Here is a 13,762-nt window from a genome sequence, read left to right on the forward strand (position 1 = left end):
GCTGGGGTTGGAGCTCGGTCAATGTCCTCAGAGCTGAATTGCATTTGAAAGGCATTTAAAAATTGCTGCAAAGTGCAAACGCAGCGCCCCAGGCGAAGCATTTTTCATGCCACACGCGCCACACACTCGCATTTTGGCCACAAAACAACAGACTGGACATAAACCAACACATACACAGTGTGACGCACTGGGAACACAATGCTTGCTTGCATTCGTAATACATGAAAGCAGACGATGTGCTCAGATAAATTTCAGTGGCAAGACAACGACGACGACACTGCAAAAGTTGCAAGACAACGACGACGACGACGAGCTCTGGCTTTGGCCTGGCTGACTTTGAAACTTATGCCCCACGAGTTAAGCTCAACTCTCTGTACTCCATATGTGTGTGTATCTCCCTCTCTTTCACTCGACTCTCCGTCTCTTTCTAGTTGCGTGTGCTGCAAAAGCAGCTTAAGCTGCTTCGCAGCATAAGGAAGCGGATGAAGAAGTTGTAAAATAAGTTGCTCCAGCTCATGTGAATTTCGTAAATTATACAAAATAAAACACATAAATATTTTGCAAGCAGTGCAACAAATAACATTGCAATAAAGCAACAACAGCAAATCGAAAAATCGTAATGTCAGAGCATTATTTAAATGTGCCAATTGTTGCTTTATCTCAACATGCTGCTCTGCAAAAAAAATAAAGTTCAAAATAAAGCACAGCATCTGAGAGAGAATAAGCAAATGCACGAAGTACTCATACTCCTGAGGATAGTTTTAAAACTATTTTATAGCTAAAGCAAAGCTGGCTATATAAATCTTTAATGCCCCAAATACACTTAACGTATAAAGTATCAACAAATATGTTGTAGGATTTTTTATTTCAAATTGAATTGCAGCTTCAAAAGCATAAAAATTTAATAGTTAAGCTTTAAGCCTCGATTTTGCATGACGACAAAAAACAGAATTATATTTAAAGCCAATAAAGAATATTAACAGAGTTTGAACATATTTAATAAAAAAGAAAAGCCACATATATTAAGATAAAACTTTCAATATATAATCGGCTCTTAATAAGATTGATTTTATAATGAAAAATCATTTATAATCGAATTTACGCCAAACTATGCAGTATTATCCTTTAAATTTGCAAAATTTATATACAAAAATAAACCAAAATATTCCGAAGGATATATTTGGTATATAAACCACATAGTACGAATATATGGTAGTATACAAAATCTAAAGCAAACTTTGGTATATTAATATACTACTTTATTCAAAAGAAACCACATTGTACAAACAACAATCTTGACAAAATAGATAAACGAGGTAAATTAGTTTAAGCTCTGTTTTATTTTGAAGAAAATAATCGAAATGTTATATAGAAAGTTCTTAACTACTTGGTTATTATACTTTTGCTCTAGCCAATATTAAGACAAAAACAATGGAACAACTTTGGCGACTTTAAAAGCGTAAACAATGAGAAAAGTTGCAGTTGCGACTGGACTTAGCAAATAATCACTGTTTATTGAGGAGAAGGAATAGTTGGAAACTCGAAAGTCATGCCACTCCATTATTAAAGATTACTTTCTGAGAGGGGATACGATGCTGTAAGCCGTGTTTAATACCCGCTTATTAGCAATTATAAGCCGCAAATAAAAGCAATTAAAATATACTTAGTAGCTATTTTTGTGTGCACATTGAGGTCAGACAGAGAGCAGAGAAGACTGAGAAGACTTGTTGTGTGTTGGTTGGCAGCGGCAAATGAGGCAAACATTTTTATAACTTAATTAAACACTGATTTTCCTTTCACATTTTTACGAACATTTTTATGAGGAGGGAAACACAACAACGTCGCCGAGAAAATGAACTGTACTGAGCTGAAGTGAATTGAAGTTCTATGCGATTTGTTTTATTGTCCAATGGTCCATTTGTGCCATTGGTTTGGCTCTTTGGTGTTGCTGGTTTTGTGGTTTGCTGATGGTCAGCTGCCAACTGGGCATTGGGTATTACTTATATATACTATACGTATACTTGATATGCCTGTGTATGTGCTGTGTCGGCTCTTTTGGCTACCGGCAACGTTCAACTTATTTTTGTGAAACTGCCAATTGTTCGGTTTACTTTCTTTTTTTCCTTTTATGCCATCAAACTGAAAGCGACTCACAACTGCCAATGTGCCAGTTTTTCCAATTCACATTGCAATATAGGACTTTAGAGACAGCATGTAAGGATGAAAGACAGAAAGAGCGAGAGAGAGAGAAGAAAGGAAGGGAGCAATTGAGGGTGAGGCACTTGGAATTTATCCCCAAGCAAGTTGTGCTACTTGCTCCGAGCCCCGAGGTGTCAATGGCTGTGTAACAACTAATCAGTTTAATGGCTTTGTATAGCAATATTCAACAACGTAAAGTCATTAAAATGCAATTAATATTTGTGCCACAACATTTGTTGATGTAGTTAAGGCTTTACCTTAATTGAATTCATTACACACATTTTAGTCAGAAGCAAGGCAACAAATTGATGTAGGTAACAAACAAAGTGAAGCAATGTTTTGGCTAGCTGATGACTAAATACCCTTGACGATTGTACACAAATTGATACTTGCAAATGTGTAGAGACGAACATTAACTTTAATTAAAAAGTTTATCGAAAAAATCTTTAATTTAGTTAGAAAGTAGAATATAAGAAATGGCAAATATTCGATGTACAAAGTATTAAAAAGTGTAGAAGGAAATTAAAAAACGAATAACTTTGGATAATTAAAGAAGCAACTAATCAACTAAACAACAAATAATATATATTTGTTCCAAGCGTCAGCAAGTATTTTTTTAGCAATTGTTTAATGTTCTTAAAAATAGATGAGTAAATAATTTACTTTTTGATAATGCTAAATATATCTTATTCTTTTAATTTTAAAGTACTTTGCGAGTACTAATTATTATTTGGTTTTATCAATATAAACTATATATTCAATATTAAAATGACTAATTAGATTTTGGATAATAATAGAACTTACATTGTTAATTTCAATGTTATTTACGAACTACATAAATAATTTAAACTTCCTCTAAGTTTAATCAAGTTACTCTTAAAACTTAAGGAGTAATTCGCATTAAAACAGACGGACAGACAGACAGACAGCAGGCAATTGCAAGTAAAACATTGCTACATAAATCTATAAGACCCTCCGGCAAGGCAAGGATGTAAAACGCTAACCTGAATGGAGAGAGATGCGACTCTGACAAATCGCCAATTGTTTCGAATAATAGTTTGCAGTTTGGCGAATGGCAAATGGCGTTAAACAATCAAAGTGAAAGTCAAAGGCAAATAAATTAAGCCATATTGCTCAATATTTCCAAACGCGAATGCATTAAAATTGCAAGACAAAGCTCAAGTTGAAATGGCATTCATTTATTCTCCTCTGTTGGCGGAAATAAGCAACGCCATCAAATCGACTCGAGAGTCGAGTGAGCAATAAAAACAAAAAAAGGAAAAACGTAATAAAGTTGTTGCACCTGCAACTGCTGCTGATTTCAGTTGTGTAGCAGGTTGCATCCACAAGCTAACCGAACCGTAGCCGAAGCCAAGACAAATGTGTTGTAAATAACGCGTATCAAAGTGTTGTGACAACGCCAATGGCAAAAAAGAAGAGCCAGTGCATCGTCCTCGACAGCAAGAGGAATGAACTAACAGTGCAAAGAGACAACTCAACAAACGGAAACACAAATAAAATATGTTGCACACTTTGCCACGCACAGTTGCATCCCGAAGTGGAGGATGCAACACGACACAACAGAACAGAGAGAAAAATACATATATAGAAAAATAGTAGAGATGACTCCAATAAGTAGATTGGACCAGCAACCGCAAACATTGTGCTCATGTTATGCAATTTATGTGAACTTCGAGCTAGCAATAGTTATAATAAATCCTTTTGAGACACTATTCAGCAGGACATAGCTTCCTTAATACAGCCACACAACAACAACACACACACACAACACAGTTTGTCACATTTCCATTGAGCTTGATCTCTGGCAACAGGCAGGACATGAGCAGGAAATGCAGGAAACTTAACCAAAGAGTGCTCTCTGGTCGAACTGAATGACCATCGACCTGCCACTGTATCCGCTTTCAATGCACAACATAGAGAGAGAGCCATTAAAGGCAGCAGCATGGGCAGAATAATGGACAGCACAATCATGTCCAAGACTGAGTTACTGATTGACTGACCAAGTAACTGACTAACTGTCTGCTGCTGCTTGCTTTATGATATGAGCACTGACAGCTATTGCTGACATCGAAATTGATATGCCACGTAATGAGAGTGCAGTTATGTTAAATTAAATTGAATAACCCAAATAAACAGGCATTTTTTTATAAGTTTAATGAAGAGCCTCACAAGTTATGCGTTGCACATAAACTGACTGCAATTGAGGGTTTTTGTAAATACTTACTTTACTTTTCAGTTTATGTACACAGAAAGAAACAAGTAAGAAAGCTACAGTCGAGCGTACTCGACTGTGAGATACCCGCTACCCAATTTGATTAAAGCCAATATATTTTGCGGTATTATTCTCAAAATATACCAAATATACTGCAAATATACTAAAAATATACCAAATGGTATTTGTGGTATATCGATATAGTACCGCGTTCAAAATATACCATGGACGGCTCAATATACCAGATTGTCAGACAAAGCAACTCAGACCCCTAGTAAGAAGGCGTTTTTGCCCATACAAAAGTATTTCTTTAATAACTTCGACAATTTTTATCTGATCGCAACCAAATTTTCAGGAATCATAACTACTATAGTTATTATTATATATATCAAAATGCACAACATTAGCTTTAAAATTACGCTTGTTATTCGTTTTTTTTTGATTTGCGGGGGCGGAAGTGGGCGTGGCAAAAATTTGAAACAAACTTGATCTGCGTGCAGACATAACAAATGCTGTCGAAAAAAAATTATAGCTCTATCTCTTATAGTCTCTGAGATCTAGGTGTTCATACGGACAGACGGACAGACACACAGACGGACAGACGGACAGACGGACAGACGGACATGGCTATATCGTCTCGGCTGTTGACGCTGATCAAGAATATATATACTTTATAGGGTCGGAGATGCCTCCTTCTCCCTGTTACATACATTTCCTGTCGGCACAAAGTTATAATACCCTTCTACCCTATGGGTAGCGGGTATAAAAACGGGCTAAAATCAAGAATACAATTTTTTATGTCAAAATTGAACCAAGAAGGTTTCTTCTTAAATCAAGATCTAAATTCTATCTTTAATCTATCTATCTATCTTTCATAATATCTTGAAACTCAATAAATTCTTAAATTTAGATTATTTAAAATTAAAGCCAAAAAATAGATTGTGTTTTTTTTCTATAGAAGAGACTACATGAGAAAAGCATTCTATTCATTTTATATGATGTAAAACTCGTTCACTTGTAAAATTAACTTTTCTATTACTCTAATAAAGTATTTCTATTATTAATATTATAAGCTGACTTGTAATCAAATACCTTATTATATACGATGTAGAGCTGTATATAGTAAATATTTACGAGCTCGTGTTTTTAAATTAAAAGTTTAAAATATTGCTACATTTTATGTCCACCTGACAAAGTGACCCAAAGCGTTAAATTAGCAATTTCATAGGGTTTATTTTTATTTACATTAACGTTAAATCGCCGTCCGTCTGTCTGTCTGATCGTTCTATTGAATACACTTTTCTCAGACATTATTAGAGCTCAAGTTTTGAAATTTGTACTTAAACTATTTCATTAGTTTATAAATAAATAAAAAAAAAATAGTATTTCAACAAAATCTCTTTAGTTTCCTATAATAATATATATAATAAAAAGTACTTACAGACTTAAAACTTTGAAGAAATAATATTAATTTATTATATTTACGAAAGGTCAAAATTATGGACAAGAGTCGTAGAGTTCATTAAACGAACTTAGTATTTTTTCTCTATCTGATAAGTGTTCTCAAACATAAAAATCGGCAAGGAAGAAAAATATGAAATCTGAAAAATACAAGCAACTAAACTTAAAAAAAAAGGAGGACAATAAGCGTTCCTTATCCACAATTATTTCTGTTGTGTATTATGTGGATGACAAATGTTAATTATTTTATTTGCTGCAATTGTAAGTCTTGTTTTATACCCGGGTTTAAGCCATATAAAACCCGGAAACACAATTTTTTTTAAACAGTTGTTAATACCGGGTACTTCACAGTTGCACACATTCGCTAGTTGTTGGTTTCTTGTTTATTCGATTTTTTGGAAACTTCGCCAAATATGAGCCAGCGCCAATAGAGCATGACATGTGGTGAACTGTAGCTTATGTTGCTGTTGCTGTTGCAGTTGCAGCTAGAACTGGAGCTGAGGCTGTAGCTGAAGAGCCGAAGCCGTGTGGTAAGAGGCGCGAGAGAGTTGACATAAACTGAAACTCAATTTCATGAATCGCTCATGCATGCTGTGGGTATGGCGAATATTGTTCGAATGTGAATGCCACCGAGTGAGTGAATGAGTGAGTGAGTGTGTGAATCGAGTATGAGTCAACTACTGCTGGACATGTTCGGTGACACATTGTGCATATTGCAAAGGCCCCTGAACACAAAACTGTAATCTATTTAATAACTCACGTGGTGCACACGGGGCGACAATGTCAGCGCGATAAACTCAAACTGCAGACAGTGCAGCAATGTGGCCAGAACACACACACACACCTTTCTCTCGTATCCCGCGGTCTGTCTGCAAAACCGCAAAGGCAGAAGTAACGTAGCACAACGAGGTTTGCAACAAGGACACAGACACTTCCCTGCGCCTGCCACAATAAACATGAGCTACAGTTGTCCCCTGACATCATCGAGAACATTGTGCCAAATCTATCAACAAACGACGAACAAAAAATATAGAAAAATGTTGCCAATGCCGCAATAATTTATTCAAAATGACAACGTAACAACGACGAACCTTGTCCAGCTGTCAGCATGTCCTTGAAAACAAAAGGATATATAGTAAAGCATAGAAAGTGTCCAGTTTTTGGGGGACAGTCTAAATTTGAGTGTGCTGATTACAACAATCACACAAACTTAATTATATGCAGACGCTGGCACAAGTTGAGCGCCGCAGGATATGCAAGGCATATGTGGCACATCCTCTTCCTGGCGATAAGCAAAGCACAAGCGGTTAACCACAGACCAGTTGAGTGAAAGGGAATGGGAATGGGTCATGGACGAGCCAAGGATTGCTGAAATGCCATTTTGAGGCAGACTGACAACTGTGACATTATTTTAATGAAAATTGACTCTTGCTTTCTGGGCACATTTCTCATTCGAGATAAAGACAAAGCCATTGCCATTGCTGTAGCCGTAGCCGAAGCCAAGAGCTGCACTTGGAGTATCACACTTTAACCCTTCTGGACGCAGCTGGTAAAGTGTAGGGTACAAAGTGCTCGAGGTGCAGACACGTACGGCAATACAAATAAAGAAAACAATAATAGCAAATGGAAGCAAAAGTCGGAACACAAGAAGCAACAACAAAAACCGAGAGAGAGAGAGCACAACAGCTGGCATAGCATTAGGATTTTGGCAGTAGCTAGCGAGAGGCAAGATAACAACGACTACTCAAGGCGCTACATATTTAATAATGCACTAATGTAATCCGTGTTTTCTCTTGAAATACGCATAGCTCGCAGAGTGTAGCGCATTTTCTTTTCTTTTCCATTTTTTTGGCAATGCAATTGCCATTGTATGTCTTGGACAAATGTATATTTACCATTTGGCTTTTAATTTTCCACTCACGTTTGGCTATTCCACGTTTTATTCAACTGCACTTTTCAATGTCAGCTGCCAGTTGCAAGCGCAAAAGCGCAAAATGAAAAGATTTTTACCCTCAAACTAATGACGTAATGATATAAGAAAGCTATAGAGGAGTGTGCTCGACTGTAAAATACTGAGAATGCATCTTAAGTTAATGCAATGAAATGTAACTTATATATAATTCTAAAAAGAATTACGGACAAATTTGGCGACATTAGCGTTTGAAGTTTCTGAGATAATAAGATTTATTTGGACAGACTTTTTTTGATGCAATATTGGGAAATAATAACGCAATGATTATTATATCCAACTTTGTACAATAATAATCAATAAGGTTCACTTTAAGTTCGAATAATCTTCTTTTAACTAAACTGTCTTCTTAGATTCAATATTGTATATTAAATCTAATTTTGTACTTAAATACCCCTTCAATACTTCTGGTAAAGGGCATAAGAATCTCAACCCCGTAGGCAATTCACAAACCTGAGCAGCATCAAAATACAGGTAAATGCTTTTTTGCAATTTGATTTAGCACAAGGACATTTCAATCAGCAGCCACATTCCACCAGCGGCATCATCAACACAATTTTGTAGCGACTTTCTTCTAGCTGCGATGGCAGCTGGCGACTTCTTCATGCTCCACTCGCTCTGGGGGTCAACCACGCTGCTGTGCAAGGTTGCAAGTTCGCAATTAACGATGGCACGCATCAATGGCCAGGTCAACGACATAACATGTGGCGTCGTATATAAAGCTGACTTGCGCTTTGCCCACCAGCTTAGTTAACAGCTAACAACGATGGCCAATGACAGCTTAAAGATTGGCTTGCTGCATCAATATCCCTTCGCCGAGCTGGCGGATGAACGCACACAATCCTGGCCTCTGGTCTCATCGCCATGGCAAGCCGCTGGCATACTCAGCTTGTATCTGCTGCTCGTGCACTTGGCACCCAAATGGATGGCCAGGTGAGTAGCGTCTATCCACAACCAGCAGATATCTCACTCAATTTTGTGTTGCAGTCAGAAACCGTTGCAGCTGCGTTTGCCATTGTTCGTCTACAATTTGCTGATGGCTCTGCTAAATGCCCACATCTGCCTGGAGCTCTTTACGGCATCTCGTGCCCTCAACTATAGCGCCAAGTGTCAGCCATGTCGAGTTAGCTATGATCCACATGAGCTGCGTGTAAGTTTCCAGTTTGTGTGTGTGTGTTTTTCAGATGTGTTGCAGCTGCAGTTGCATTTGATGTTTCGTTTGAAATTTCACAGATTGCCTCGGCATTTTGGTGGTTCTACATTTCGAAAATTCTCGAATTTGCCGACACGGCGTTTTTCATATTACGCAAGAAGTGGTCGCAATTGACGTTTCTTCATCTGTATCATCACAGCACCATGTTCCTCATCTGCTGGATTGTTGTCAAGTGGATTCCCACCGGTTCGAGTAAGTTGATCAATGGGTTTTGCTAAACGATATACAGAAGAATATCTTAATCTATGTATTTCAAATCCCATAAAGTTGAAATATTTATTTATTCTGACACTATCTCCGGGATTATAAGTACTAGAGTCATTAGTTAGTCTAAATATTGTCAGGTTCATTTCAAGATAGTAAAATCGATCTACAATAATATCTGAATAGAATGTAACGAATATATATGCATCCAAACCAAAAATGATGATTACATCATTTGTAGAGGATTCAAATTGAAAAAAAAATTATACCTTTTGTTTCGTTACCTATGTTTTTTTTTTACCGAAAAAGTTGAAAGAGGTTAAAAATTAAGAATATATTATTTATTTATAGTATTTATGACATCATAAACAAAATTTAATGAATTCCCAATTTAGTGTAAAAAAATCTATTTATAAATTACATATCAAATACGTAGAATAATCACAATGTTTATATTTTGCAAAATGTGTATAGGGTATTTTATAGTCAGGCACACTAAACTATAACTATGGTAAAAGCTTGAATACATACATACATACATATGTATGTATGTATATATGTATGTCTGTAGGTACATTATATGTTTTACATACCTTAATTTATCTACTTGCAGCCTTTGTGCCAGCTCTGATGAACTCGTTTGTGCACATCATAATGTACGGATATTACTCGCTGAGCGCGTTAGGGCCTCGTCTACACCCGTATCTGTGGTGGAAGCGCTATTTGACCCGACTACAGTTGTTGCAGTTTACCTTGGGCCTGGCGTGGGGAGTGCAAGCGATTGCTAGTGGCTGCCAGTATCAGCCATGGCTTAGTTATACGGGAGTGGCATATATGCTATCGTTTCTCTTTCTCTTTGGTCGTTTTTATGCACAAAAATACACACAAAACAGCGATAGGTGCATTAAAAAATATGTTGCAAAAAACTTTTAATAAAAACCACGCGCCGATTTCGAAATAAATCGATAGGTGCTTGCTACGTCGATGCTTGCGTTATCGATAGCGCTGTGTGCTCTCTCGTGCTCAGTATTAGCAATCAGCTGTTTTGAATCTATTTCGATATTTGGGAAATAAAAAAAAGTTGTGTACACACTGCCCGCAGAACAGTTGACATAATAACAACACGTACGAAATTGGTATATAATGCAAATTATTAAAGTTGTTAACCGTCATTTAGTCAAGCAAAAGCATTTATGCCATCACAAATTGCGACAGTTCACATCCACGCTTTGCTACAGCACAAGTAGAGGTGAGTTCCATGCGATTTTCATTGATAAATAAGCACAGCCGGCTAACAAAACAAAGTGGCTCCCAGATGCTTTGCCCATTGCAGCGGGCTATCAGCCTAAGCAAGTGGAAGCTGCCTATTGGGAGCGTCAGAAATTGCATAAGCAGGAAGAATCGAAAAGAAGTTGCAAGCGTGGCACATATCGTATGTTGCTGCCACCTCCAAATGTAACCGGCAATTTGCACTTGGGTCACGCCTTGAATGCGACAGTTCAGGATGTGATTGCACGTCAGCATCGCCAGCTGGGCTACGAGGTGAACTGGATACCGGGCACAGATCATGCAGGCATTGCCACCCAAGTGGTGGTGGAGCGCACATTGTCTGCCACCAAAGGGGTAACGCGGCAAGAGATTGGAAGAGATGCCTTCCTAGAGGAAGTGTGGAAATGGAAGGCAGAGAAGGGTAGTGGCATTATCAGGGACCTGGAGCAGTTGGGCTGCTCCCTGAATTGGCCACGCGAATACTTCACCATGGACACACAGCAGGCGCATGCGGTGAACGTTGCTTTCGAGCGACTCTTTGACGAAGGATTGATACAACGAAGGAATTCACTTGTCAATTGGTCTTGTGCGCTGCGCTCGGCTATCTCCGACATTGAGGTGGAGACTGTGGACATCAAAGAGCCCACTGAACTGGCTGTGCCAGGCTACGAGCACAATGTGCTCTTCGGACGCATTTATGACGTTGCCTATCGTGTGGTGCCGGAGAATCCAGCTGACAACTCGCCAGTGGAGGAGATTGTGGTGTCCACCACCAGGCCAGAGACCATACTGGGCGATGTAGCCGTCGCAGTGCATCCGGCTGATCCACGTTACACCAAATATCGCAATCGCAACGAAGTCCTGTTGCAACATCCCTTTCGCCAGGACACAATTCCACTCGTCTTTGACATTTCCGTGGAGCAAGAGTTTGGCTCGGGCGCTGTGAAGATTACACCTGCACATGATCGATTCGATTTTGAGTTGGCCACGCGACACAAACTCCAGTCGCGTCAAGTCTTCAACGAACATGGCAACATTGTGTCGGATTATCCCGAATTTCAAGGCAAGCAACGCTTTGAGGCGCGCGACTTAATCGTGGAGCGTCTGGAGGAACTAAAATTGTTGCGCGAAGTGCGTCCGCATCAGATGCAGCTGCCCATTTGCTCACGATCTAAGGACATCATCGAGTACATGGCGATGCCACAATGGTTTCTCAGTACCAAATCCATGGCAAAAGCAGCGCTGTCCGAGCTACACAGCGGACGTCTACAAATCCTGCCAGCGAATCATGAAGTAGAATGGGAACGTTGGCTGTCAGATACACGCGACTGGTGCATTTCTAGACAGCTGTGGTGGGGCCACCAAGTGCCCGCTTATCAAGCTTACGATGCGAAAGGCAACAGCTGCTGGGTCGCTGCTCTAGATGAGCAAAGCGCACAGAAAAAAGCGGTCAGCATTTTGGGCACCACGGAGCTAAAGCTGACACGAGATCCTGATGTGCTGGACACGTGGTTCTCCTCGGCACTGTTGCCCTTCTCGGTGGCAGGCTGGCCCAAGGAGAGCTACAGGGAACAGTATCCACTGGACATTATGCAAACAGGTCACGATATTCTCTTCTTTTGGGTGGCGCGCATGATGATGATGGGACTTAAGCTGACTGGAGAAGCACCTTTCCGGCGTGTGCTGTTAAATGGCATTGTTTGCGATGCTCAGGGCCGCAAGATGTCGAAGAGTCTGGGCAACATTGTGGCGCCCCAGCAGGTGGTGCAAGGAGCGAGTTTAGACAGCCTAAAAGCAGAGCTACAAAAGTCTTGCGCAGCGGGCATCATCAAGCCTAACGAACTGAAAACCTCCACCGAAGGCATGATCAAAATGTTCCCCAAAGGCATTCAGGAATGCGGCACAGATGCGCTGCGTTTTACGTTGATGAGCCACAACATTAAGAATCATTTCATCAACTTTGATGTGGATGCTTGCTATACGAACAAACTGTTTCTCAACAAGATTTGGCAGGCTATGCGTTTCACGTTGAGCTCGGCCAAGAGCTTGGGCATCTCGCTGCATGACTTTGAGACAATGGAAGGTGTCACATTGAGCATGTGGGATCGCTGGATTATTGGCAGGCTTGCAGAGACGTTGACCATTTGCTCGCAGAGCTACAGCAATTACAATTTCCACTTGGCGACGGCGGCGCTCAAGCAATTCTTCTATCAGAATCTGTGCGACGTTTATTTGGTGAGTTTAGATAACTGTCTAAGTCTAATCCCTCGATTATAATAATTTGTTGGCTTGCAGGAAACTACCAAGGCTGCCATAAGCCGCAAGGAGAACAGCGCTTTTGTGAATGTGGCCACTTTGACCGCCTGTCTTAGCTGGGGCTTGCAGGCCATGGCTCCCTTCACGCCCTTCGTTACTTCTGAGCTGCTGCAGCATGTGCCGCTCAATCTGGAGCTGAAGCTGGCGCACTTCCAAGACGCCAAACTCGAAGCTGAAGTGGCGGACATTGTCAACATTTGCACCACAGTGCGGCAGGTGAAAAGTCGCAATCAGATCAGTAAACGTCACGGGCCCAAGTTGTGCTTATTCGCGCAAAACGCTAAGGCAGAGGAGACATTGCAACGTCATCTCAATCAGATTGTGGTGCTGACACGCTGCGAGGGCATCGAACTGGAGCTGCTCAATGAGGAATCGAAATTCCAAAAGAAATTGAATTTCTTCTCAACTGCCGGTGCATTGTGTTCCTTTGGCATTTCGCTGAACGATGAGTTTGCGTTGCCCGAAACCAAACGCGAGGAGATGGTTCAAGAGAACAAAAAGAAGCTAAAGAAGCTGCTCAACGAGTTGCAAAAGTATCGACTACGAATCGACAATGAAGCCTTCCAGTTGATGGCAGATAACGCAGTGAAGGAACACTTTCAGAATCGAGTGAGTAGAAGCCTAAATATTACATTAAGGTGTAACTTTAAATACGTATCAATTTGTAGATCAAGGAACTGGAGGCGGAGATTGACAGTCTGATGGCGTTGACAGCGTAATTGTAGCCAAGTGATGTAAATAATTAGTTGTATAGTATTTTAATTGCAGCACTCGATGCCTTGTTTGTTGACTATTGTAATAATGTCATAGCATAATGAATAGATACTAATAATTTCGATTAATTGTTAAGTCTTTTATTACGTTAAATTGTAAGTTTAAATGCAAAAGCGCCATGTTT

General features: G+C 39.7%; 3 protein-coding genes across 3 annotated transcripts in view; 2 read left to right on the forward strand and 1 right to left on the reverse strand.

Moving 5' to 3' along the window:
* LOC133845678 (adenosine deaminase 2) overlaps positions 1-10,012 on the reverse strand; it is a 48,359-nt gene extending 38,347 nt beyond the window's left edge. The window contains exon 1 of the mRNA XM_062280221.1: positions 9,873-10,012. The gene's annotated coding sequence lies outside the window, so the exon portion shown is untranslated. The remainder of the gene's footprint in view (positions 1-9,872) is intronic.
* Positions 8,271-10,212, forward strand: LOC133845683 (elongation of very long chain fatty acids protein 4-like). The gene is made up of 4 exons (XM_062280227.1): positions 8,271-8,795; positions 8,850-9,012; positions 9,096-9,267; positions 9,893-10,212. Exons 1-4 carry the CDS (start codon positions 8,629-8,631, stop codon positions 10,210-10,212), a joined length of 822 nt encoding a protein of 273 aa, XP_062136211.1. The 5' UTR covers positions 8,271-8,628.
* Positions 10,213-10,306: 94 nt separating this feature from the next.
* On the forward strand, positions 10,307-13,706 carry LOC133845675 (valine--tRNA ligase). The gene is made up of 4 exons (XM_062280215.1): positions 10,307-10,528; positions 10,595-12,783; positions 12,844-13,473; positions 13,533-13,706. The coding sequence occupies exons 1-4, from the start codon at positions 10,423-10,425 to the stop codon at positions 13,581-13,583; spliced, it is 2,976 nt and encodes a 991-aa protein (XP_062136199.1). The 5' UTR covers positions 10,307-10,422; the 3' UTR covers positions 13,584-13,706.
* The last annotated feature ends 56 nt before the right edge of the window (positions 13,707-13,762 follow it).

The sequence above is a fragment of the Drosophila sulfurigaster genome, chromosome 3, assembly GCF_023558435.1.
Source record: "Drosophila sulfurigaster albostrigata strain 15112-1811.04 chromosome 3, ASM2355843v2, whole genome shotgun sequence".
NCBI lineage: Eukaryota > Metazoa > Arthropoda > Insecta > Diptera > Drosophilidae > Drosophila > Drosophila sulfurigaster.

Bases quoted from the DNA above. Each gene is read 5' to 3' on its own strand.
- LOC133845683 (XM_062280227.1), top strand. From the start codon at position 8,629: ATGGCCAATGACAGCTTAAAGATTGGCTTGCTGCATCAATATCCCTTC. The intron at 8,796-8,849 runs GTGAGTAGCGTC...TTTGTGTTGCAG, and splicing joins GCACCCAAATGGATGGCCAG to TCAGAAACCGTTGCAGCTGC. The intron at 9,268-9,892 runs GTAAGTTGATCA...ATCTACTTGCAG, and splicing joins GTGGATTCCCACCGGTTCGA to CCTTTGTGCCAGCTCTGATG.
- LOC133845675 (XM_062280215.1), top strand. From the start codon at position 10,423: ATGCAAATTATTAAAGTTGTTAACCGTCATTTAGTCAAGCAAAAGCAT. The intron at 10,529-10,594 runs GTGAGTTCCATG...AGTGGCTCCCAG, and splicing joins TTGCTACAGCACAAGTAGAG to ATGCTTTGCCCATTGCAGCG. The intron at 12,784-12,843 runs GTGAGTTTAGAT...GTTGGCTTGCAG, and splicing joins ATCTGTGCGACGTTTATTTG to GAAACTACCAAGGCTGCCAT.